Source organism: Trachypithecus francoisi, unplaced genomic scaffold (assembly GCF_009764315.1).
Source record: "Trachypithecus francoisi isolate TF-2019V2 unplaced genomic scaffold, Tfra_2.0 Lachesis_group0, whole genome shotgun sequence".
NCBI classification, from domain to species: Eukaryota; Metazoa; Chordata; class Mammalia; order Primates; family Cercopithecidae; genus Trachypithecus; species Trachypithecus francoisi.
In genome coordinates, this window is record NW_022681453.1 from 153,650,161 (window position 1) to 153,678,107 (window position 27,947).

The following is a 27,947-nucleotide window of genomic DNA, read 5'->3' on the forward strand; positions in this document are numbered from 1 at the left end:
CAATCCCCTTAGCAGCTGTAAACCCCCGGAGCACCTGCCCTGGGGTCACACTGCTGCAGTCAGTGGAATTCAGGCCTCAATAATGGTTTTTCCAATTATTTGAGGAAAAAATATTCCATTGTGATTTTTTAAAATTGAGATAAAGGGAACTAAAAAGCGCTGCTGTTCTCTGAGCCCCACCGTGTGGGGTTCTGTGAAAGGCTCTCTGCTGGCAGCCTTTCATCTGGTCCTCACAAGAAGGCACTTACATTTAGGCAAGCCCAAAGCTGAACAGCAGTGACTTTTCCAAGGTTGCAGAGTGAGCTAGGGCCTAGCTGGGACTGACATCTGGGTTCCTGGGCTGACCCCCAGGACTGTACACTTTCTACCCCACCCCATTGTCTCCCTTTGATCCCAATCTTAAGTACAAAAATCCAGAACATGATGCTTAAGCCACACAGCCTTACTCAATTCTGTGGATTTAAATGTGCGTACTCGTGTGTGTCTGTGTGTGTTCATTTGCATGACGGTGTCTATTTTCCCAATTTAATCATAGCATTCATTTGCATAGGGATTTAAATTTTGTGAAGTACTTCTACGCTACAATCTCTTTTGGTCTTAACAATCTTACAAAATAGCTTGGCCAAGGATTATGATTTTTAATTTACAGTTAGGGAACCAAAGCTCAGCCAGAGAAATAGCTTAAGCAAAGCCTGTGGCTAGATTATGATCCAGCTAAGGGGTTCAGCCCTTCTCATTCCATACCTAGCTCCATCTCCACTGGTTTGAACAGACCCCATTCCCCCATCACCTACCCCTGTGTGGGGTTCAGGGCATATGCTTAGAAAAGGGAAGAGGAGATGAAGGAACCAGAAGAATGTAGAAGAAATGAAGGGGAAGGAGAGGCAAGTCAAAAATGGGGACAGGGAGAAGAGAGGTTATTGATAAATAGTGGAGATTCAAAAGGATAGGAAGGAGACTGTGAGGGTGGAGGAAGAAGCAGAGCCCTCTGGTATGAAGCTCAAAAAGTCAGTGCTGTCCTATTGAATGGAAGGGTATAGGGGTAATTTTTCATGCTGAATTCTCTTCAAGGAGAAGGTAGAGTCTTCCTGCCGTGGTGTGAGGAGCCACACTTGGGCCCGGCATCTTTGGGTTTGAAGCTTAACACCTATGTCTCGGGCTCACTTTGTGTTTCTCTGGGCCATGAGCTAATCAGAGATAACTTTAGTTTCGGGCAAATAGTATCTGAAAGACGGACAGTCTTCAAGCTTGGGTTTATTTTTGAACAAATTATAATTTCAAGGCAATGGTTCCCTAGACCTGGTTCAATCAAGGAAATGAGAGTCGTGGTGCCTCTTAGGTGCTACGCAGACATTGTCCCATTGAACTCCAGCTACCCTTTCCAGGTAAGTCTCATCACCATCTTACGGCTAAGGTAACTGAAAAGTTAACTACACTGCTTAAGGACATATAGGCTGTGCCTCTCTTCTAAACTGTTTTCTGAGATACCCTTTTGCAAAGCTCGTGACATCCCCCTTTGGAAATTCTCAACCCCCTTTTTCTATCCTCTTTCTTACTTCTGACACAGTAAGATGCCCTCTGGAATAGGCTGATATGAATTTGAATTCCATGTTTACCATTTACCGCTGTGAGATTTTGGGCAAGACAGTCAATCTAAGTTTTCCTTATCTGTTAAATGGGCTAGAATTGCTTATCTCACAGGATGTTCCTGCCCTTTGTGCAGTGAACTTTGCTTTGGACTTTTACAGTTCTTTGCCTCTGTCTAAATATGTCCATTTGATTCTCATTCTTTCAAGGCTTTGCTATGCCTCTAATCACCCACTCCCTGCTAAGGCGTCAATGGACAACAAGAGCTTCATGCAGGGGTCAGAAAACTTTTTCTGTAAAGAACCAAATAGTAAATATTTAGGCCTTGAGGGCCACGTAATCTCTATTGAAACGACTTGGCTCTCCTGTTGTAGGGTAACCATAGGCGCTATGTGAACTAATGAGTGTGGTCGTGTTCCAATAAATCTTTATCTATATGCACTAAGAATAAAACTCCACATAGTTTTAATGTGCTATGAAATATTATTTTTCTTTTTTTCAATGATTTAAAATGTAAAAGCCATCACTTAGTTCACAGTTGTACAAAAACAGGCAACCAGATTTGTCCTGTAGGCTACACTTTGCTGACTCCTAACATGTGACTCCTGCAGGAGGTATTTTCATTTTCGGGGGGATTATCTATTAAAATAAAAGGTTGGCACTGCAATGTTGGAACCTCAGACACCCTGGCAGGACAGTAAAAGAAAGAACTGACGGCAAGAATTCTTCTTTACTCTGTCTTTCTGGTAATGCCCTGAGCCCACTTTCCCAAGCAAATCTGGACACCTTCGTGGGCTTATCACCCTCTGATTTGAAATCAATGCCTTTCACATAGTAAAATATAAGCCAGATCCTCAGTTTATTTAATAACCCATCTGACTTTTGGAAGGGGCAAGGGGACCAGCTGACCCCTAGGCTCCTAGGTGTTTATCTCCTCAGGAGGGTGGCGGCAGGTGACAGCTGCAGAGAGAACTGGGAGATACACTTGACAAGGTGTAGCAGGGTCTTCTTCAGCCCCAGACACGTCCAACTGCCACCTTTGTCCCTTTGCCTATGGAATCTCATGAGATTTGCCTGAAATCTAACCTTGATGCCCACTGTAACTTGAGTTTGCAATAAATACATGACTTTTAGTACTTTTGGGGGAGTGCTCCACTTGAAAGTGCACTCAGAAATAATCATTCTTTTCTGCTGGCCTCCCTCCCCTGAGTCTCTGCATTCCAGCCACCATCTACGTGGTTTGCCGAGGAGTCCTTCTTCCCTAAGATACATGGAGGCAGAAAAGCCTCTGCAGCTCCCCTGTCCTCAGGATGATACAGGAGGAGGCCCTCCCTCCATGACCTGGTCCTCAGTTGGCCAGTCTGGTCTTCTTCCCCCTGCTCCAGCCACATTGTGCTCTCTCACCTAACACCTGTTTTCTAGTCTGGAATATCCCCTCCTCTCTGTGGTAAAGCCCAGTATTTTTCTAGATTTGCTCCAGGAACATCTCCCTGGGGCTCCTGCCTGGTTCAAGGTTAAGTATCCCCTTTGTCTTCCCACAGTCCCTCCAGTGCAGCTTTTATCCTCAGCATTTCTATCATCTCCCTCTATACTCAGAGTCCTGGTAGATCTACCCATATTCCCAGCCTTTAGCACACGGTAGGCCTTCACTAAAGGGTTAACTAATTCACTACAAAAAGAATATTTTCCACCATGTAATATGCATTCAATTTCAGTGTCTCTCACAATGCCAATAACTGAGAGCAATGAATCTAGCCAGCATTAGATTAGTTGCTGCTAATCTAATGCTGATTAGATGCTGTCTTTCTGCTGCTGTCTTTTCAACACAAAAGCATTAGACAATACTCAGGTGTCTGGTAACTATTTTCTGCATAGTCTTAGTCAAAGTGAAGTTGACAGAAGCAGCCAGACCTACCCCAGACTTATTAAATTAGGATCTGCATTTTGCCAAGACTCCCCATACCCCCACTGACTCAAGTGCATGTTCGAGTTTGAGAAGCACTTCTCCAATCTTGCTTTCCACATCTCTCCAGGCATAGCCTTCTCTGCAAGCCAAACTGCTCTTCTCATATTGTTCATTGTTCCCCTGAATGTCCTCCCCTCTCTGTGTTCCTGGTCCATTTACAAAGTGCAGGATTCACCCCATACTGGCTCCATGAGAAGCCACACCTTTCCCCCAAGGCATCTGATGCCCACTCACAGTAAGGGGCAGTCTGCACTATCTACAAGTAGCAAGCAAGCCAGTAAAACACGGTTCATTCCAGTTTGCTCTGCACAGCTGGGAGAAGGGGCAGGACAAGAGACACGCAACTCAGACCAGTTGTGGTCAGTTCTTCCCTGGAGAAAGGTGAACTTCCAGTTAAGAAGCTGCAGCCCTGGATATAAGGCAGAATAGGCCCCAAGATGAGCGAGTAAGAAAAGTTCAGGGTTGTCCAAGTGGAGGAATGAAGTGAATTCATAGGCTGGGAGGAGGAGAGGAGGTTCCTCTCTAGGTCTGGGAGCTGGGACAGGAATGGTAGAAAGGTCCTATGGCCTGCTCTACATATCAGAGAGCCTGGAGGGCCTACCTATGATCTGGAAGCCTACTGGAGCAGTGACTGAGAGAGAGGACATCCCAGATTCTGGCTCTGGATGCCAAACACAGTTTGGCAGTTTGAATTCTTGTACTTGTTCTAAGTCATTTCCCTTTAGGCAGGAAGGAATTGCAAGGGGTAAGCTGGAGGGAGAAGATTAAGGATGAAGAATTCATTGTCAGCTTCTGCCACCACAGCTGTTGGGAATAACGCTCAAAATCCTAAGGAAATTGAACACTCAAACAAAGGATCCTTAGCAAAGCAATTTTACTTCTGTGCAGAGGGGTGCTTCTCCTTGGCCAGTCACCATGAGACCACACCTGAACAAAGGGGCAGGAAAGACTTTATTTCTGACGTATGTCCTGCCCCTGTACTCTCTACCCATTGGCTGGGGTCAGGTCGCACAATTTGAACTAATTCTGGATGGGTAAACATTTGAACTTTCTTTAGATAGGGTGGGCACATAAGGGAGAGAAGGGAAAAGGGGAAGGGGTGTCTGCAATGAGCTAGAAAGCTAGTCTTCTTTCCAAATAAAAGGAATGTGAGCTGGTACTGATAAGCCTGGTACTGTGGCATGTCTGGGCATGTAGCAAAGGCAGAAAGGAAAAGAAAAAAGAAAAAGGAAAAAGGAGTGGGGGAGTACTATGAATTAAAGAATAAAGTATTGATCAGGTTATTTGAAGAGAAACCTCATCATAGCCCACACAGCTAAGGCAGGGAAGCCACCATGAAGTAGCTGATTCTGATGTTACATGTGTTTAAATCATTTTGCCTAACACTATCAATGGATGCAGGGAATTGCCTCTTCCCTGCTTTCTTTATTCCACAGAAAGGTACATTTTTTAACCAAAGTTTTTCTGACCATTCCTCCATCGTTAAACACTTGCTAAGTGCCTGCATCATGTCTGATTCTGTGCTGGGCACTGGAGACACAACAGCAAATGGGCACCAGCCTTGCCCAACAAGGTTTGTCTGGACTGCAAACAGCAGTGTGCACTACAGGGTGGTGCTCAATACATTCTTCACATGTAGAGTTAAACATTGTGACAAGGTTTTTCCTTGCATACATTTAATAAGTACAAATTCTGTTAGGAAATTACATTTAAATATAGGAATAAAAATGTAATCACAAATCTGTAGGTGCCTCATTTGTCAAAGTCAAAGAAACATTGGGACTATTCTCCTGATAGAGCTGTGTGTTTTGCTTTTCCCACTTAAATTCTCATTGTGAACATATTTCATGCATAGAGAGTTTATATATTTTTTCCAGGTTTTCTCTTCAAAGGCCACACCTTCACTGGAGCTAATTCCCATGAGTTAAAAACAAAACAAGGTGAGTTCTTCTTAACTCAGATATCTTTTCTTTCATTCGTCCATCCATTCATTCATTCAATGACTATTTTCTTGAGCACCCACCACTGGCACTAGACACTGCACCAAGCTTGAGAAATTCAGTGGTGAACAAGACAGAATTCTGTCTGCAGGGTCCTTGGGTCTAGTGAATTATACCCAATCAGAGCTCAGGCTCCCCAAGGTTGGGAAAACAAAGTTTCCCACTCTGGCTTGTCCTTCTTTCTATGTCTCTTCCTTGATCCTAACAGACTGACATAAAGATGACTCTGCTTTGTTCTTTATCTCTCATGTGCCTTACCTGTGGTTCCTCTACTGAGCATTTCATCTTTTCTACTTTGTTCAAAGGCAAACAACTCTGGCTGTCTCCAGAGGTGGGTTAAATTACCCCTTCCGATCTTTTCAGTTTTAAGTTTAAGGGAGATCAAGTTGTTCAAGGGAGGAGCGCTTTGAGAACTGCCTTCTGAGGGGAATGATGTCAGGTAGCTTCTCAGACACAGGCGTCCTTACTTTGTACCATGATGTCCTGCCAATCTGACCCTGATGAATTGGATTAGGAATGAGTAACTGAATAAAAGGCAGTCATTCAAAGACTGACCAGAGATTTACAGGGTGGTCAGGCATCAGTCTTCCCTACATGGATGTGAGTGACTAACATCAACTCTTTCTAGGGAATTTAAGAATTAAAGATAGCAGAGAGACAGAGACAGAGAGAAAGAGAGAGAGAGAGAGAGAGAGAAGAGAGAGAGAGAGAGAGAGAGAGAGAGAGGCAGAGAGAGGCAGAGAGACAGAGAGAAAATATGAGAATATAAGAGGGAGGCAGAAGCTTAAAGACACACCAATAGAAGGCAGCACCCAGAAATGAAGCACTTTATGAGTTATAAGTAAGCAATAGCCTGCAGCATCTTCAACACATGAAGTAGAGACAGGGAACCATGAGGCCACCAAAATAATGGTGCAGAGATAATTCTAGAATCCGAGCTCAGTCACCAGATCTATTAGCATCACCACTAAAGCTATTATTATTCCACAAATCACTTAAATCTCTGTAAGGTCCATCTATGCAGCTGTCCTCACCTTCCTTACTTGCCCTCAGTTCAGTGATAAACTCTATTATCTAAGGGCGACCTAAGCATTTAGTTTTCCTTGCATTTTAAAAGAGCTAAACTGACACAAAAATCCACCTCCATCAACAGTCATTGCTTCTTCATTCCCAGACTCAACATTTTATACACTCCCTAATCCAGAGGCTGGATTCTGGGTCTCCCGCCTCTGCCTGTGTGCACTCTGTGTGAGCACAAAGAACACGATGACTTTCCCTAGGTGTTGATCCGTGATGCCAAACTTGAAATGCATCAGGTAGACCCAGCACCCTAGGGTAAAGTGAATAGGCTTGCTGACAATTTCTCCTACATGCTGTGAGATAATTTCTATTGATCAAAGATGTCATGAGATTTGAGAAAGGGAGCACTGGACAAACAGGGTGCATGAGGTTATAGGAGATGTCTCTGATATTCTCAGCTGAAAAATGGGGATAATATATCACCTAAGAGTTGTGAGAATAAGCAAGCTACTTTATTTCTCACAACAAAGTGACTATACTTAAAAAAGTTATGTGTTGTGATGATTTGAGAACAAGTACACCACTTTCTATACACCAGACCATGCTGCCTTCACACAAGGCTGATAAAACAGGCCCACCTTGCCAGCCAGGCTTGCAAACTGGCTTCACATCAACCTGCACCAGGGTGTCCTGAGCAGCGGGCTTCTGTCCACAGTCGTAGGCGGTCACCAGGATCTCATACTGGTGTTGTTTGTCATAGCTCAGCTTCTCAGTGTTCCTGATGTTGCCTGAAGAACAGAGATGTTCAAAAGCATTTCAGGTCAATTTAATGACACTGTACTTCTCCCAAATCTCTTCTCCACTCCACCCACCTTCACAGAAAGACAGTGACCCTTTTCCTTATCTCTTTGTAAAAACAAGGGCAAACAGGAGCATGACTCCACTTGTAGCCTGCTTATGCTTTGGTAGCAAATTCCTGGGAACCCACTGGCTGAAGCCACCTAGCCATGCAATAGGACTGCCAGGGAATTTCGAGTGCACACCTGGAATCCAACTGGCTTGTGTTTATAAGTAATGGGCTGCCAGAAGACTTCCTCCTAAAGTACAGCCATGTGATTGTGTCCCTGACGTAGGGCAAAGACCATTCATCTGCAAGGATATCTCTGGGAAAAAGATGGAATTCAGAAAATGTCCGGACACATATTTTTTCACATCTGGGCTTGTCGCCAGGAATGTTCACTGCCTCATCTCACATTATTTTGCTACCAAATAGGAAGTAAAATCAATAAGAAAACATGTGACCGCCTTCTGAAAGTGACGCAGAGTAACACACTTCTTGCCCCGAAGAAGACATTTTTCTTCTCTAAGAGATACCAAGTAATTTTTTTCGTGGTTGTTTGTGTGTTTTTGTTTCTGTGGGTTTCATATTATGGTTCTGAAATAAATATTGGTAATTAATGAGCAAAATTTTAATTCATTATTTTTGCTGAAATACAATTTTAGTTCCAGGGAACTAATAAAGACCTAAAATGCATTTAATACTTTTAAGCTTTTAATTCTAAGAGATTAAAGTATTTTGCTGAGAATAATTTCATTCCTACTACTTTTTTTTGGTGGCAGAGTTGACAGCAAATTAGAACTCAAATGTTATCATCTTTTACCAGAAACTAAATTTTAACATTGAAATTAAAAAACAAATCAACAAAATAGGCCAGGTGCAGTGGCTCACGTCTGTGATCCCAGAACTTTGGAAGTCCGAGGTGAGTAGATGGCTTGAGGACAGGAGTTTGAGACCAGCCTGGCCAACATGGTAAAACCCCATCTCTATTTAAAAAAACAAAAATAAGCCAGGCGTGGTGGCACACATCTGTAGTCCCAGCTACTCAGGAGGCTGAGGCACAAGAATTGTTTGAACCTGGGAGGTGGAGGTTGTAGTGAGCAGAGATTGCAGCACTATACTCCAGCCTGGGTGACAGAGCAAGACTGTCTGAAAAAAAAATAAAATAAACAAAGAGGGAAGGCTGACTCATATATATGTGTATTTTTTGAGATAGAGTCTGGCTCTGTCACCCAGGCTGGAGTTCAGTGGCATGATCTCGGCTCACTGCAACCTTCCCCCTCCTGGGTTCAAGTGATTCTCCTGCCTCAGCCTCTCAAGTACTGGGACACGCCTGGCTAATTTTTATGTTTTTTATAGAGATGGGGTTTTGCCATGTTGGCCAGGCTAGTCTCGAACTCCTGATCTCAGGTGATCCACCTGCCTCATCCTCCCAAAGTGCTAGGGTTACAGGTGTGAGCCAACATGCCCAGCCTGACTCAGGAATATTTTTATATTTCATCAAAACTAAAGAAAATTACCTAAATGAGCTTTCTTCTATTCTAACTGCTGTGTATTGTTTATGCATATTGAGAGAACATGGAATGAAACAAGAAAGCTTAGAAAGTTAGAAAAGTCAAGTAATGCTTTAAAGATTTAAAAAAAAAGTCCACCAATTACGCAATATTAGTGAAACAGTATTGGCACCCGGCCATGAGCAGATGCTGCACATGTGAATCTATGTGAGGCTGGGAGGAGCAGGAAATGGGAAGTGGGAGGAGCAGATGCTGACTGATGTCTAGGAGGGAATACCAAGTTGCCCAAGACACTGGACCAAGAGTTAGAATAATCAGCTGGGCGCAGTGACTCATGTCTGTAATCCCAGCACTTTGGGAGGCTGAGGTGGGCGGATAACGAGGCCAGGAGTTCAAGACCAGTGTGGCCAACAAAGTGAAACCCTGTCTCTACTAAAACTACAAAAATTAGCTGGATGTGGTGGCAGGCACCTGTAATCCCAGCTGCTTGGGAGGCTGAGACAAGAGAACCACTTGAACCCGGGAGGCAGGCAGAGGTTGCAGCGAGCCGAGATCACGCCATGGCACTCCAGCCTGGGCGACAGAGTGAGACTCCATCAAAAAAAAAAAAAAAAAAAGAATTAGAATAATCTATTCTGCTATCTTCTCTGGACTATTTTTAAAAATTTATTTCTAAAAATATGCTTCATCCACCAATATGAGATAGAATTTAGTTAACAAAGTCAGTCAAAAATATCTAAATAAAAACACGTTTGATGTGTTTCTAGCTTAGTGGCTGGTGTTCGGAATCCCTTTCATTTGTCCTCAGTTATTGTTTCTCTCTCAGATCTGAGGGCCTGCACAGGTCTGGAATGGCTCAGTGTTGGTTGGTAACACTCCCCATGGATTCTGTTAACAAACTTATATGTGGTTATAGTTATCACAGGGGAGGAATTCTGTCAGGTGGAAGCACTATAATATAACCATGAGAAGTATATTTTCACAACATCACATTGAATTTTGAAAAAAAAAAACTTCCTTTAAAATTAAATGGCTCTCAAAAGGTACTCCTCTTACAAATGGAAGACTCAGAGTTTACAATGTGTACAACATTAAGCAGACCAAACATTATTGATTCTGGTAGAAAAATAAACACACAAGCTGAATCCTTGGCTCTTTGTTGCAGCTCTACTTCCATAACAAGTCTTAATAAAACTGTCTGAGAAACTAATTTACCTTCTCCACCACCACCAACTTCATGCATGTGAAAATGAGTTTCAAAGCACAGAATTTGAAGCATTAGGTCAAAACTGAGGGTACAGTATTGTGATCAATTGTTGCATGGGAGAAGGTCATATTTCGATAAGATACACATTAAAAAATTTTGAAAGCTCAGAAAAGCCACCTGTTTTGCTTCTGTTGCAATTGTATCTTTTTCTCCATATTTGAATGATTTTTCTACCACTATCTTCTCAGGAGACCTAATCCCACAGTTAACCATGGTGAACATAAGTCCCTGGAGCTATTTCTCCAAAGGAACTTGAGAAATTTACCTTTAAAGAACAACCAGTCCCTACCTTGCGTATTAGTTAGGTATTTTTTTTAAAAAAACTCTCGGAGAGTAGGGGCTGAGAGGATGAAACAGACGTACCGACCAACACTCTTCTAGTAGAATTTGAATTGGAACAACCTATCTGGAAAGCTATTTGGCAATACATGCCAGTCAGTTTGAAATTGTTCATACCTTTTGGGAGTGCAATTCCTTCTCTAAAAATTGATTCTAGAGAAATGATACAATTGCAGATATATGTGCAAATATGTTCATCTAGTATTTATTACACTGAAAAATAGCCTGACACTATAAGGGAAGAGCTAAGTATAACACCTACGCATAAGATGGATTGTTGCTCAGCAGTAAAAGTGGTGATTATAAAGAATGTTTAAAGATGGGGAAAATACATGTAATTAAATGTTAAGTGAAAAAAGGGAGGACAGACAAATGCAAGGATATTGTGGTCCTAATTTTGTTTAAAAACTTTACAGAAAAACTATTGAAAATTTGGCAAACAATGGTTTAATGGTTAACTGTTAATACTGGTTACTTTGGCAGGATTATGGGTGACTTCATACTTTTCTGTGCTTTCTGAATTTCCCACACAAGGCATGTAACACTTTTCCATTCATATGGGAAATAAACATTTTCATTCACTTTAAGAATGAGCAGGCCCTAGGATACATTTGGCTCAGAAGTATGAGAGTCCTGTTATTCACTAGCGCAGCTTTCTGACAAAGAGAGAGCCCAGCTAAGGCTGCTTGAAGACCAAACAATTGCTTCAAAGTAAAAAATCTGCCAAGTGGTAACTGGGTGTCGTTGAGAGCCTACCGCTCCCTCCTCTGTCATTCTCTAATATGGCTGAGTGGCTGGCTTGTGCCAGAGGCTCTAGTATTTTGTTGGCATCAGTTTAGGTAACAATCACACTGCACAGGTACAATATTTAATTCCCATTTTACTGGTGAGGGTCTGAGAAAAAGTTCAAGTAACTTGTCAAAGACCACACACACACAGACACACACACACGAGTGATGGATGTAAGTGTGGTGTCCACCAATTTGCGGGATTTTTTTCCAGCTTTATGGAGGTATGATTGACAAATAAAAATTGTATATATTTAGGATATATGATGTGATGTTTTCATATATGTATACATTATTAAACGACTACCATGATCAAGCTATTTAACATATGCATCACATCACATTGTTACCTTTCTTTGTGTGTGTGTGTGTGGTGAGCTCAGTTGAGATCTACTCTCAGCAAATTTCAAGTATATAATACATTACCATTAGCTGTAGTCACCCTGTTGTACATTCTCCAGTATTTATTCATCTTATATTAATAACTAAAGTTTATATCCTATGGTCAATATCTTCTCTTTTCCCCCACTCCCTCCCTAAACCCTGGCAACCATGATTCTACTCTCTATTTCTATGAGTTCAACCTTTTAAGATTTCACATATAAGTGATATCATGAGGCATTTGTATTTCTGTGTCTGGGATATTTCACTGAGCATAATGTCCTTCAGGTTCATCCAAGTTGTTGCAAATGGCAGGATTTCCTTCTTTTATAAGGTTGAATAATATTCCATTGTATGTGTGTATCTCCCACATATTTTTTATCCATTCATCTGTCAACAGTCACTTAGGTTGTTTCTGCATCTTTGCTATTGTGAATAATGCTGCAATAAATATGGGAGTGCAACTATCTCTTCAAGATATTATTTATTTTCCCCCTGTGAATACATACCCAAAAGTGGAATTGCTGAACCTATGGTAGTTCTATTTGTAATTTTTTGAGGTACATTCATGCTGTTTTCTGGAATAGCTGTACCAATTTACATTTTCACCAAGTCTGCAAGGAATCCCTTTTCTTCACATCTTCACCAATGCTTCTCCTCATGAACTTTTTGACGGTAATCATCCTAATAGTTGTCAGGTGATAGCTCATTGAGGGTTTGATTTGCATTTTACTGGTAGTGACATTGAACATCTTTCTGTATGCACGTTGACCTTCTTTGTATACCTTCTTTGGAAAAATGTCCATTCAGGTCCTTTGCACATTTTAAAATCAGGTGTTTTCTTTTTTTTTTTTTTTTTTTGCTATTATGTGTTATATGAGTTCCTTATATATTTTGGATAACTCTTTATTGCATATATGGTCTACAAATAATTTTCCCATTCCGTAGGTTGCCTCTGCATTTTGTTGAATGCTTTCTTTGCTATGCAGAGCTTTTTAGTTTGATGTTGTGCCACTTGTTTAATTTTGCTTTTGTTGCCTATGCTTTTGCTATCAAATTAAAAAATCATTGCCACTACCAACGTCAAAGAGCCTTCTCCTTATATTTTCTTCTAGGGTTTTTATAGTTTCAGGTCTTATGTGTAAGTCTGTAATCCATTTTGAATTATTTTTGTATATAGTGTAATAGAAGCGTCCAATTTTGCTTGTTTTGCTTGTGGGTATCCAGTTTTTTTCAGTACTATTTATTCACAAGTCTGTTCTTTTCCATTGTGTATTCTTGGTGCCTTTGTTGAAAATTAGCTAACTACATATGTGTGAATTTATTTCTGGGTTCTCTATTCTGCTCCATTGGTCTATGTGTCTGTTTTTATGACAGCTACATACTGATTTGATTACTATAGCTTTGCAATACAGTTTTATAGTTTGAAATCAGGAAGTATAATACTTCCAGGTTTGTTCTTCTTGTTCAAGGTTGCTTTAGCTATTTGAAGTCTTTTGTGATTCCATATGAATTTTAGGATTGTATCTTCTGTTACTATGAAAACTACCATTGTAATTTTGATAGAGATTGCATTGAGTCTGTATCTTGCTTTGGGTAGTACAGACATTTTATTTTTAAATTTTTTTATTTTAATAGTTTTAGGGGTACAAGTGGTTTTTTCGTTACATGAATTGTATAGTGGTGAAGTCTCGGATGTTAGTGCACCTATCACCCAAGTAGTGTACATTGTTCCCAATGGGTAGTTTTTTTACCCCTCCCCACTTCTCATCCTTTTCCTTCTGAGTCTCCAGTGTCCATTATACCACTCTGTATGACTTTGCACACCCATAGCTTAGGTCCCGTTTATAAGTGAGAATGTGCAGTATTTGGTTTTCGATTCCTGAGTAGAACACTTTAACAATATTGATTCTTCCAATCCATAAACATGGAATATCTTCTAATTTATTTGTGTCTTCTACATTTTCTTTCATCAATGTTTTATAGTTTTCTGTGTACATATATTTCACCTCCTTAAATTATTTCTAAGTATTTTATTTCTTTTGATGCTATCGTAAATGCATTTTTGGATAGTTTGTTGTTAGTGTACAAAAATGAAAATAATTTTTGTATGTTGCTTTTGTATCCTGCAACTTTTCTGAATTTATTTATTAGTTACAGCAGTCTTTGGTGGTGTCTTTGGGGTTTTCTCCATGTAAAATCATGTAATCTGCAAACAGATAATTTTACTTATTCCTCTCTGATTTGAGTACCTTTTATTTCTTTTTCTTCCTTAATTGATCTAGATAGAACTTTCAGTACTATGCTGAATAGAAGTGGCAAGAGTGAGCATCCTTGTCTTATTCCTTACCTTCGAGAAAAAAAGCTTTAAACTTTTCACCGTGGAGTATGATGTTTGCTGTGGCCTTGTAATATACAGTCTTTATTGTGTTGAAGACATTCCTTCTATACATTATTTGTTGAGAATTTTTATCATGAAAGGATGCTGAATTTTGTGAAATGCTTTTTCTGCATCTATTGAGATATCATATGATCTTTGTCCTTCATTCTGTTAATGTAGTATATCACATTTATTGATTTGTGTATGTTGAACTTTCTTTGCATCCCAGGGCTAAGTCCCACTTAATCATGGTGTATGATCCTTTTAATGTGCTGTTGAATTTGGTTTGCTAGTATTTTGTTGAGGACTATTTTGGCATCTAAGCTCATCAGAAATATTGGCCTATAATTTTATTTTCTTGTACTGTCTTTGTCTGACTTTGATGTCAGGGTAATGCCAGCCTAATAAGATGAGTTTGAAAGTGTTCCCTTCTCTTCAATGTTTTGGAAGTTTGAGGATTGGTATTAGTTCTTTCAATGCTTGGTAGAATTCAGCTGTGAATCCATCAGATCCTGGGATATTCTTTGATAGGATATTTTTAAAAACTATTATTATGAATTCAGTCTTCTTACTCATTATTGGTCTGTTCAGATTCTCATTTCCTTATTATTCTGTCTTGGTAGGTTGCATGTCTTTAGGAACTTATCTGTTTCTCCTAGGTTATGCAATTTGTTGGTATAAAAGTGTTCTTAGCAGTCTCTTATCTTCCTTTGAAAATTATTTCAGTGGTATCAGTTGTAATGTCTTCTCTTTCATTTCTGATTTCATCTATGAGTCTTGTCTCTGTTTTTTTCTTAGCCTAGCTAAAGGTTTATCAGTTAGTTTATCTATTTAAAAAAATTTGGTGTCATTGATCTTTTATACTGTCTTCTACTGTTTCAGTTATTTCTATTCTAACCTTTGTTATTTCCTTCCTTTTACTAATTTAGGGTTTAGTTTGTTCTTGTTCTAGTTCCTTGATGTATAACATTAGGTTATTTGAGATCTTTCTTCTTTTAAAATTTAGGCATTTATTTCTATAACATTCCCTTTTAAAATGGCCTTTCCTACATCTGAAAAAATTTGACATATTGTGATTTCATTTTCATTTGCCTCAAGATATTTTTAAAATTTTTCCTTTTGATTTCTTCTTCGACCCATTTGTTGTTCAGGACCACATTATTTAATTCCACATATTTGTGAATTTTCTAGTTTTTTGTCCTGCTATTGATTTCTAGTTTCATACCATCATGGTTGAGAAAAATATGTTATATGATTTAAATTTTAAATTTAAGACTTTATGGCTGTAGTGAATGCTTACAATTTTATGTTACCTTGGCATTCATTTCGAATATTAGTTAGACTTCCCCATACCAGAAGCAGGACTCAGTCACTCTTAACACAGTTTCCAGTTCTACATCTCCAAGTTTCTCTGTGTGGCTAATTCAAACAACTGCCTTATACAATAGCCTCCTGGTGACCAGTTCCCTATGGGACAGCTAGATACAGCCTACTTGCCTGGTCCTGCTGCCCACCATACTTTGCATGGACTGTGCAGATATGCCACAGTGACTACCTTTCAGTGAACGTGTGACCTCCTAGAACTCACGCCTGTTTGCTTTAAAGCCAACAATTAAAACTTCTCATGGGGTTGGTTGTGGTGGCTCACACCTGTAATCCCAGCGCTTTGGGAGGCTGAGGTAGGTGGATTACCTAAGGTCAGGAGTTTAAGACCAGCCTGACCAACATGGAGAAACCCCGTCTCTACTAAAAATACAAAAGTAATCAGATGTTGTGGTGCACGCCGTTAATCCCAGCTACTCGGCAGGCTGAGGCAGGAGAATCACTGGAACCCAGGAGGCAGAGGTTGTGGTGAGCCAAGATTGCAGCATTGCAACTCCAGCCTGGGCAACAAGAGTAAAACTCCGTCTCAAAAAACAAAAACAAATCTCCCCATGGGTAATGTGTTTAATTAATGCTTTGAACTCAATAAAAACATTAGCCCATGGGTCTCTTTTTCTCTACCAGCCTGCACTTCCTGATCTCTGTGTGACCTGTAGGCATGCCATGTATTCCCAGAATCTGTAGGTACTAAAACCTTTTAAACTTTCACATTGTGGTTGTATCATTGAAGCTGTGCCCACAGCCTAATTTCTAATGGCAAAGCTGCCTTGAAGGGACCCTTGTGGGTGAATTCCCCTGCTGATGTTCTTTTGTCTGAGCTTCTGGTGGTTGCTGAGCACAGTAGCTACCAGCTAACTTGGTAGAGAAACTTGAAGAGTTTCATTGAAAACAATGACCTAACATGTGATCTTCCTGGAGACTGTTCTATGTGTATTATATATTCTGCTGCTGTTTGATAAAGGGTTCTGTATATGTCTGTTAGGTCCATTTGGTCTAAAGTATAACAGTTCAAATCCAGTGTTTCCTTACTGATTTTATGTCTTGATGCTCTATCCATTGTTGAAAGCAGTTTCTTACTATTTTTGTATTGTTGTCTATTTCTCCCTTCAAATCTGTTAGTATTTACTTTATATGTTTACATGCTCTAGTGTTGGGTACACATATACTTACAATTGCTATATCTTCTTAATGATTTTACTTTTTTATTGTCATATAATGACCTTGTCTCTTTTTGCAGTTTTTGACTTAAAGGCTATTTTGTTTGATATAAGTATAGCTACCACTGATCTCTTTTGGTTTTCATTTGCACAAAATCTTTTATCCTATCTTCACTTTTATTATTTGCATGTCCTTAAAAGTGAAGTGAATCTCTTGTAGGCATCATATAGTTGGGTCTTGTTTTATCCACTCTATGCCTTTTGATAGGTGCATTTAGTCCATTTACATTTAAAGTAATTTTTGATAGGTCAAGACTTAATATTGCTATTTTATCAACCTTTGCTGGTTGTTTTGTTGATCTTTTGTTCCTTTCTTTCTCTCTTGCTGTCTTCCTTTGTGACTTGATAACTGTCTGTAGCAGTATGCTTTGATTCCTTTCTCTTTTTTTGTGCGTGTATCTACTACAGGCTTTTACTTTGTGGTTACTAAGGCTTACATATTATAAATCATTTTATGCTTGCACCACTCTATTGTAAGCTGATAAAAACTTAACATGAAATGCACATACAAGCTTTGCACTTTTATTCCCCTCATTTTATATTTTTGTGCCACAATTTATGTTTTTATATTGTGTATTCATTAACAAGTCATTTTAGCTATAATGATTTTAATACTTTTGTCTTTTAGCCTTTAGAGTTACAAGTGATTTACATATCACCTTAGCAGTATTTGAATATTTTGAATTTGAATATATACTGATCTTTACCTGTGAGTTTCATACCTTCATATGATTTTGTATTAATAAAAAGCATCCTTTTGTTTCAGCTTGAAAAACTCCCCTTATCATTTATTGTAAGGCAGATCTAGTGGCGATGAATTCCCTAAGCTTTTGTTTGTCTGAGAAAGTGTTTGCTTCTCCTTAATTTCTGAAAAATAGCTTTGCCAGGTAAAGTACCCTTGGTTGGTAGTTTTTTTTTTCTTTCTTTTTCTTTCAGCGTCATAAATATATAATTCTATTCTTTTCTGGCCTGCAAGGTTTCTGTTGAGAAATCCATTGATAGCTTCAGTGAAGTTCCCATGTATATGATATAGGCTTTTTTTTTCTATCTCTGTTTTCAAAATTCTCTGTGTCTTCGATTTATTGACAGTTTTATTATAATGTGTCATGGCAAAGTCTTTTGGGGTTGAACGTAATTAGAGAACTTTAAGCTTGAAGTATCTCCATATTTGAGAACATATCCGCCATTATGTCTTTAAGCTTTCTACCCCTTTCTTTCTTTCTTTCTTAGCCATATAAATATCCCATAACATGAATATAAGCTCTCTTGATAGTGTTGCTTACATTATGTAGGCTTTCTTGATTTTTTTTAATTCTTTTCATCTTTTTTCTCCTCTTACTGGACAACTTCAAATGACCTGTCTTTAAGTTTGCTTATTCTTTATTCTGCTTGGTTGAGTCAGCTACTGAAGCTCTCTATTGCATTTTTAAAATACAGTTATTGTATTCGTAAGCTCCAAAATTTGTTTGGTTCTTTTTATATTTTCTATCGCTTTGTTGAACTTCTGGTATTGTTCTTCTGTTGTTTTCCTGATTTAGTTAATTGTTTATCTGTGTTCTCTTATAGATCATTGAGTTTTTTAGAACAATTTAGTTCAAATTCTTATCAGGAATTCAATAGCTATTCTTTGGAGTTGGTTACTTACTGACAGTATATCGTGTTTCTTTGATGCTACCGCATGTCCCTGATCCTTCATGATACTTGTAGTCTTGTGTAAGTGTCTGAGCATTTGAAGAAACAATCACCTTTTCCAGACTTTATGAACTGGATTCATTAAGGAAAATCCTTCACCTATGGGTAGATGAGGGTGGAGAAGGGTAATGCTGGACAGCACTGTGGCACCATGCTTAGTGCCTAGTGTATGGTGGCTCCAGGTCTTGGAGAGGGATGTAATGTTTTATTGGTTCAGGAGCTGAGGTCTGTAACATTTGCAACTGTGTGCACCTTGGTGTGGCAAAGGCTGTGGGAGGTCCACAGTGTCTGACAGGACTGTAGGTATACTCAGTGGTGCGCTGGGTCCAGTGACAAAGGACTGGTGCACCTAGCAGGGGGAGTCAGGGCCATTGGTGTGTTCATACTCAGTTGTGGACATGCACATAATGGTTAGGGCTGGGGCAGAGCCAACTGTGGTTATATGGTGGCTGATGGCATGTACATACATGACTATAGCAGTCAAGGCTCATGGTATACCTGTGTGCAATTGTAAGGACCAGCTGCAGGCACCCATGCGGTGGTGGGGGTCACCAATAGGAGTTAGGCCAGCTACATATGCATTTGCAGCTATGGGGATCAAGCTAGAAGTGTACATGTATGCAGCTGCAGGGGTGAGCTGCAGGTACAAGCACAGTGGTGGGAGCCAGGGACAAAAGTTGGGGTTTGCACGTGTACAGCTGTAGGAGCCAGGGCTGGTGGTTAAGAATGCATGTAGGCACAGAAGCCAGATACAGACATATTTTCAGCTGTAAGACCTGGTGATGGGAGTTGGGGCCAGCTGCTCAGGTACACACAGCCAAGGGGTTAGTCACAGGTACACACGTGGTGGTGACAGATGGATATTTGGCTGGAGCCCAGGCCATTTTGGGGCATACATGTAGTGGCTTCCCTGGGTTCCTGGGTTGGGGTATCTACAATGGCAGTGCTAGGGAAGCTTTGGGGAGAGGGGAGGAAGAGAGGTGGTAACTCAAGCACTTAGAAACTGCAAAAGTGAAAAACTGTGGGGTCCTCAGCAAAAATTGTGAGGGGCCCCTGTGGCTGTACTGGATGTTGGTTTCCTCAGTGGCAGAAGCTGCTGAGTTCCATAATAGTAAACATTGTGGGCTCCTTGGCAGTGAAAACCAGTCAGGGGTGTGTGGTGGCTGTGAGGCTGTCAAGATCCTGAGGGTAGAAGACAGCTGGGGTCCTATGCAGAGCAGCCACTGGGGACCCTGGTGGCTCCTGCGACATGGCTGATACTGATAGCGCCACCCTTCTTTGTTCCTAGATGTCTCCAAATGTCTCAGTCACGCTGATCTCCCCAGCTATTTGGGGTGGGGTGAAACTGAAAGAGGTCATTTGGGGGAGTGTCCTGAAATTTCAGGAAACTGGTTTTTCATCCCATTATGTTTTCTCTTCAAGGGTAACTTTTGAGCTAAGGAGTTCTCTCTCTGTGCTAAGCAATGCTGGTCTGGGGGATGAGCTGATGCATGCAAGATGAAACTGTTCTTCCTACTCTTTTTGTGCAATTATTCTCATTATTTTTCTTATACTGTGTTGCTGTGTCTTCTCAACTGGACTCCTGAGCTCTCCTACAGCTATGTTCTTTCATAGATAGCTGTCTGATTGTACTTTGTGGGGGAATGAAGGCTGAGATCTCCTTCTCTGCCTTTTTGCTGACATTGCCCCATACTTTGTGCTTGCAAACTTAAACACCACTGCCATGCACCCTGTAAATTATCATCAAGGAGGTGTGATCTGATGGAAAGGCCTTGGGGCTCACACTCAGGAGACCCGGGTTGAGTCCTAGCTCTATCACCACTGTAACAGTGTTGTTAGGCTAGCTCTTTATGTTTTAGGATTCAATTCTGAGGACCCAAGCTCTGCTTATCTCAGAAAAACTAGCTAGCAGATGAGGCCATCTCAAATAGATCCAGAACTTTCCAAGAGGAAAGTGATGTGATGAACTCATAGTTACCTGCTCATAATTTAAGCCTGGTAAAGAAATCTCATGTCCCAATCGCCCAGGTAAATATTTAATAATTGTGGCACCATTAATTGAGTGCTCTCTGTATGCAGATACCCTGTAGCAAACATTATCCCCACATACTACTTCTTCTTGAGTACTCACAACCCCACAATGAGGTAAGGACTGATAATGCCATAATTTCCTGGGGAGGAATTCAAAGGGAGGGAGTCTGAAGGCCTCTGGCAGGAAGAGGGTGAGTCTCTAGTTAAAGCCAGGTCAGGTTGACTCCACACTGTGTCTTCTATTCTCCCTGCTGCTATTCTTTACCCCACAAGCAAAGAGCCTGGAAGGTTGGAGGGGACAGGAGACATCTATCTGAAGCCCTGGGGTAGGGGAAACCTAGGCCTCGATGAGCAGGCTCTAAATTCAGCAGCACTTTCCTTATGAGCATGCAAAAGACTTCTTCAAGGAACCAGAAAGGTCGCTCAGAGAAACTGATGGATAAGGGCCAATTGGAAAACTCATTAGAATGGGAGCCGTCTCTGTGTCTGCCCCTAGGTCCTGCTTCATTACCTGGAGGACTGCTTCCGTACACCTCGCTATCAGGGGCCCACACTCCCTGAGAGTGCCCATTCTCCTCTTCATCTTAGATTGTAAACCAGCATCAGAGGCAGAGGCCTGGCAAAGGCCCGTTACTCACTTTTAATGAGACAGCCAGGGAAATAAATTGGCATATGTTAGCAAAATGGCTCATCGAGGTGAGTAATTATCTTCATGACTGGGGCAGTTTACCCTCCAAAGAAAGAATTTGCATCTCATCTCTCACTGAGCCGTGGCTCTTCAGAACTAGGGCAGGAGGCCAAGTAGAGTTTGACCACTGAGCACAGATACCTCCACTTGTCTAGTCTTGCTGTTCACCATGGACTTGTCACTCCCCAAATTCCAAAGCTTTTATGGAATATGCTGCACAACTGATTATATAGAAAAAGAAACCCAGAGGAGACAAATACAGAGAAGTTGTTCTATATTTTATGGAGCAGTGTGTGCACATGTGTGCCTCTGTGGTGGGGACAGGCTAGCCATTTCACAGAGCCTGTGGGAGAAACTATCAGGGAATGGTTCTGACAGGTTCTACTAATTAAAATTACCTTCTTCTTAGTTTTGAGCCAAACTTTAATTAAAGTCCTATATTTCCTCCTTTACTTGCTTGTGCATTGACATTGTGGCCTGTACAATTATCTCGTGGTGTCCAGGTATGTAATTGTCTTTTCCCCATGTTTTAGCATTTTAGAGGGAAATTATCTTATTATTTTTTCTGTCTTATGAATATTAGTTCTGTCTTCCCAGACTAATCCTAAGCTACTTAAAGACAGGGACGAGAGTGTCTCCTTGGCTTCTAGCCCCTATGGCATCTGCCACAGTTGCAGGGTGCAGAAGACAGTGCCATAGAGTAAGTTTCTACCTGGTCTCAACATCAAGAAGTGTTCGGTTTCTCCTGAAGGTGTACAAGCAGGTGGCTGAGGCTATTTTCCTCTAGACATTGGCTATCAGGAGGTACAGAGCTATTTTGTTGCCCAACCCTGGTTCATGGCATGCTTTGTGCACCAACTTCACCCTTGCTGCCACTGGATTTTCTGTTTTTTTCCACTAGATGATGAGCTGTATGTGAACAGGCCGATGTCTATTTTGGGTTCCACTCTATCTCCTTTCCAGTATTCAGCACCATGCCTGGCACTCAATAAATAATTACAGAGTGAATGGAGTTTGAATTTGGCAACTTCTGCGTCTTTGTGTGCTACTTAAATCTTATTGGAAACAAAGTAGGAAGAATATACAAACACCCACTAATAATTAAACAATGTACTTGGCAAATAATTACACTTGATTTTAGGTGTTGAAGGTGTTGGAATTTACAGTAAAAGTGGGCTGAGTTTGTTGGGCCTCTGGTTGTGGTGTTTATACTACAATGAGTTTTCTATTCATGGTGATGGGGAAATGTCCAAACGGCTTTATAGGAATGCTTTCAGTCTTGCTCAGTCTGGGATTGCATTATCGTGGAGGGTTCTTTCATTCTTCATTCTCACTGAGGTTGAAATTCTCAAAAAGGACATTGGCAAGAGCTTTATAAAATCCTAAATGAGGCCGGGCGTGGTGGCTCACGTCTGTAATCCCAGCACTTTGGGAGACCAAGGTGGGTAGATCATGTGAGGTCAGGAGTTCAAAACTGGCTGACCAACACGGTGAAACCCCATCTCTACTACAAATACAGAATTAGTTGAGCATGGTGGTGCACGCTTGTAATCCCAGCTCCTCAGGAGGCTGAGGCAGCAGAATCACTTGAACCCAGGAGGTGGAGGTTGCAGTGAGTGAAGATCACGACATTGTACTTGGGCAACAAGAGCACGACATTGTACTTGAAGCGACACTGTCGCTTGGGTGACAAAAGCAAAACTCCATCTCAAAAAAAAAAAAAAATCCTGAATGAATCTATGGTTTAGAAGGTATTTCAAAAGTCCAACCTTCTCTGTTAGCATCTCTTCATCTGGGGGCAATAGGGCTGGTATTACAACTTATTACATAGGAAAGAGACCCACATATGGCCAAGCTGATGGCATGACTCACTTCTGGATGACAACTGGAAAATTTGACCAGGAAAACAACCATCTTCAGTATCCGGATGTGTGGCACCGTGAGTTGTACAGACTACATTGAGTGAATAGGTTTCTGAGGTTTCCTGAGGGTGTTTTAGACATGGCAGGGCTGCTAATCAGATAAGGCCATTCCCTCAAGTATGGGACTGAGTTCTGGGTTATGGAGCTTAGACCGAACACGGCAAGGGAGGTGCAAATTGCCAAGCACATTCAGAGCCCTTTCTGGGCCTTCAGAGTGGAGGTGGTGGATTTGTTTTCCTGATCCCACGGGGGTCCTCTGAGGACACTCACCATTTCTGTCGATGGCAAAAGGCACATCTGTGGTGACGATTTCATAGTTGCAGATCTGGCTGTACTGGGGGGAGCAGTCCTCATCAACAGCCTCCACCTGCAGAATGCTGTCATAGATCTTGCCCTCTGTCACAACAGCCTTGTAGGCTGGCTCTTTGAAGGTGGGAGCAAACTCATTGACATCCTTCACCTGGATATGGACCACGGCCCTGGGACCACACACAGAAAGGAAGAGATGATGGTAAAGAAAGAGTCATACCAACCTCCTGCACCTCCTGGGGGCACTGACTGAGGTCCCAAGGCCAAGTGAAAGGAGAAACCACGAGCTGGTTGAGGCAGTTGTCTGAGTGTCCCATCCTTCCTCTCACTGGAGACTCTCTACTTGCCCTTGCTCTAACACTGTGAGATGAATCCATCCCAGAGAGACTTTTATTCCCTTCCCTCTGCCCCAGCTTTAGGCGACAGGTTTACTGATCATTCCTCCCTCTATTCATCCATTCCTTCATTCAGTAAGAATTTAACCCCTCTTACTCTGTTAGGCTCTAAGATGAACTTCATAAGGGAGAAAGCAGTGACAACCCACAGTGAAAAGTGCTGTGACAGAGAGCAGCTTCTGGCACTAGAGAGGCCCAGGGAAAGGTCTTGACCAGGTCTGCCGGGGTGGGCCGGCTTAAGGAAGGCTTTCTGGAAGAAGTGACACCTAAACTCAGACCTGAGGGTGAAACAGGAATATCTTCCAGTGAAGAAGAGGGAGTAGAATATTCCAGATGTAGAAAGCAGACTGTGAAGATGCCTGCATGGGACCAGGAAACTGGTGAACAGTTGAGCAAAGCTGGAGCACCATGGTGTGACAAGGGGGTAAACATATCTGAAGAGCAGCATGTGAATGAAGTGGGGTGGGCAGGGGAAGGAGGGGCGTCCAGAGGGCTCTGTCAGGCCACTCACTTGTGTGACTTTTTCCAGGCCGTCTCGCGGGGCCCAGCACCACAGTCATAAGCCTGGATGATGAAGGTGTACTCCTTCTGCAACTCACAGTCAATGGGGCTCTTGGCACGGAGCCAGCCCTCTCCTGATGTCTTGTTGAGCACCACAGCCTCAAAGGGCAGCTCCTGGCCATGGATCTTGAATGCACAGATTTCCCCTGCAGAAGAATGGAAAACAGTGAGTGGGAATACTGAGAACAGCCAGATTGAAGACAGTGGTTCCATTGGACCAGATTCACAAACTCAAACCCTCCATGCAATTTCTTCCATGCACATACTGTGGTCCCTGAGCTAGCACCATCAGCATCGCCTGGGATCTTCTCAAAAATACAGAATCCCAGGCTCCACCCAGACCTCCTGAACTGGATCTGCATTTTAACAGGATCCTCAAGTGATGGGTCTGCTCACTAATGCATGAGCAGCACTGCTTTTCTCTTTCCTTTACTCCTGGTTTAAACACTGCCTACATTACTGCAGCGAAATTCCCTCTGCCTCCCCCGCTTCTCCATTTTCTGTCTCCAGCTACTGTTTCCCCTTCCAAGCTGCAGTTTTCTCTTTTGAAACAGTGGGAGTGAGTCTATGTGAGTTCCAGAGTTCCAGAGCCCCTGTGGAGCCTGAAAAGCTAACATCTTATACAGCTGAACATGTTGTGAAATTAATGCATTTCTCTCCTTCAGCTGGGTTAATGTTTATTATAACTATTTCTATGCATTAAAATTATAATGCCATGAGAATATCTCTTTTTTTCTCAATCAATGCATATTTATTTATTAAACCCCAACTGCATGCAAGACCTGTAGTAAATGTCTTGAGAAGTACTGAAAATTTGAGACATGTCCTCTTTCCCTATTGAGAAAATTTACAGACTTTAATTAGAGAAAAGAGTTCAGCTATAGGCTTCAAGGCAGCAAAACAGAGGCCAAGAGCCCAGAGGCCTAGATTCACATTCCAGGCTTGCCAGTTACTAGCTGATTGGCTTAAATCAAATGATACTGACTGTCTGGGCCTCTACTGTGTCATCTGTTAGATGGTCCCAGAGATGGTGGTGGGGTGGGGGGCATCTACCCTAAAATGCTCCAGCCCTGGTCTGACACTGCCTCAGCTGCACTGCTGAGGCCAGGGAGGGGCAAGGGTGCCTAGAGTGCATCATTTAATGAGGCTTTGCGCTCAGGGTAACTCAGGCACCTTCTTGCCTCACCCTAGTCCAGGTCCTGCCCAACTATTCATAAGAGCTGACCCAGTGAAGAGAAGGGACGAGATGATTGCATGCTTGCTCTGCACCAGGCACCAAGCTTTGTACCCCTTCCCAGAGAACCTCATTTGACCTTCATAAGAAACCTGCAAGGCAAGTATTTTATATCAATTTATTCAAATTTTTAAAAAAGGAAGAGAAAAATCAGAAAGGTTAAATATTTGCTCAATGTCACAGAGCTAAAGTTAAGTATTAAACCTAGGTATGGCTGATTCCTAAGTCCATGTACTCTACCCCACCACACCATCTCCAAACAGCCCCATAACTTCTAAGGAACCACCCCATGGATTGCCTGAAGAAACTGTCTATATTCCAGTTCAAGTCTCATTCAGGAAAGAAATCCTCTGATTTACATATAGGAATCATGCCATGATCTCTTACTAACAATGTTTTCCAAGATGTTCAATCAATACCAATCTGACCTTTATGCTTTTCAAAAAAAAATTTCATTGATCCTCAATTTCATTATTAACATTCCCTTTTCACTACTACCCCCATCTCCCATCTTCCTGCCACCATCCCTCCTAGCCATTTCTCAATGTATTTGTGGAATAAATGGACAAGACAGGTTATGGACTCTGTTCCATTAAGAAGGCTAGTTCCTATTCAATTCTGTTTTTTGGGATCACTTGACATTTCTGTACTGCGCATTCTGACACGTTCTACAGCCTCTAGGGCAGGAGAATAGGGTTTCTCAAATTCTCAAGTTTAATTTCTTCTCTAAATTAGCAGGTTGAATAGATGAACCTCTAAAGTACCTGCCTTGTGATTCTCTCCCAAGATCAATGCCAATATGAGAATATTATCAACAAATGTGTCTAGACTGTTTCTGGGGCATTCTTTGGAGTGCCCAAGCACTGCCATGGTTATAAGCTAATCAGACCATTTCTCTTTGAAGACTCAAGTTAAACCTAGAATAGATGAGTGTAATCTTCTCTTGGAAAGATCTGATTACAACTAAAGTAGTTTTCAAGACGCAGAAATCCTTAAAAACAGTAAAGGAGAGGAGAGAGGGAAAGAAGACAGAGAGGAAAGAGGAGATACAAAGGGAAGACAAGATAAAGTTTAGGTGACACATTTCCATCTATGGAACAATTCAATTCAATAGAACTAATTTTTCTGAGAGCTAAGTCTCAGGCACTGTGCTAGGCCTGGGGTCACAAAGACTTATATTATATTAAAATATAAGGCTGCTTTATCCTAAAGTACTTCTTACCTAGTAGAAATGACAGACAAGTAAAAAGGACAATTGAGACCCACTTCATTTTCATCAAAACCTAGAACAGAACCTAACATTCATGTCCCTCTCATTTATCCCACCTCTTCACCTGACACTTGTGTTCTGGTTGCAAAAGCATTCATTCATTTATTCATCCACCTCATAAATACTGATTCTTCCCATAAATATTTTTTAGGCACTATGTGCCAAGCACTGGTAAAGCAATAACAAACAAAAATAGACCCAGCCCTGGCCTGTAAGCTGCTTGCAGTCTGGTAGGAAGGGAAATAAGCAGTCAAATAATCAGTACCTGAAAGAAGGATGGTGGTTGTGATGAATACATTGAAGGAGAGTTACGTGGTACTAAAAGTATTCTGACCTTGTCAGGCAAGGCAGGGAGGGTCTCCCTAAGAATGTGGTGGCTTAGGACCCTTCAGCAGAAAGGAATATGGTGAGTCCAAGGGACTGCAGGTCCAGTGTGGCAGGAGTGGAGGCCATGGGGCAAGGCCAGCTTCACAGGCGTGTGACCTAAGAGCCACCCAGCGTCCTGTGCTCAGCAGCATCCTGAGCTTGGTTTTAATCTCTGCTGTCTCCTGATTTTTTTTTTTTTTTTAAGACGGTCTTGCTTTGTCACCCAGGCTGGAATGCAATGGTGTGATCATAGCTGACTGCAGCCTCAAACTCCTGAGCTCAAGCAATCCTTTCAACTTAACCTCCTGAGTGGCTGGGGCTACAGGTGTGTGCTACCGACAACCAGCTAAGTTTTTTATTTTGGAGAGATGGGGGTCTCATTATGTTGTCCAAGCTGGTCTCAAACTCCTGGCCTCAAGCCATTTTCCTGCCTTGGCCTTACAAAGTTCTGGGATTACAGGTGTGAGCCAATGTGCTCAACCTTGAAGTTCTTAATAATTTTATCTTAACCTCTGTTTTGTGAATAAAGTGTGATGGGACAATGGAGCATGTTATGAGCGGAGGAGAAGGCTGCAATATGCATGTCCACCATGTCTTGCTGCCCCATTTGCATATAGCATTCAGAATTCCCATGGACCCACAACGTGTGGGACTTCAGTGGGACTCAGAGTGAGAACAAGGTAATCATGTTATATCTTCAACTGAGTAAGTAGGAAACTGACCTCCCCAAGAGGCCACACTTTCCCTTTGATCCGGAACTTGTTTCAAATGCAAAAGAGAGAATGGAAAACTAAAAACT

The 27,947-nt window shown here is 41.5% G+C and overlaps 1 protein-coding gene across 1 annotated transcript in view; it reads right to left on the bottom strand.

Moving 5' to 3' along the window:
- Window positions 1-27,947, bottom strand: part of CLSTN2 (calsyntenin 2) — a 625,554-nt gene that overhangs the window by 128,986 nt on the left and 468,621 nt on the right. The window contains exons 3-5 of the mRNA XM_033212488.1: window positions 24,229-24,424; window positions 23,284-23,492; window positions 7,212-7,361 (exon numbers count right to left, since the gene is read on the bottom strand). Coding sequence (XP_033068379.1) covers window positions 7,212-7,361; window positions 23,284-23,492; window positions 24,229-24,424 — 555 coding nt within the window. The remainder of the gene's footprint in view (window positions 1-7,211; window positions 7,362-23,283; window positions 23,493-24,228; window positions 24,425-27,947) is intronic.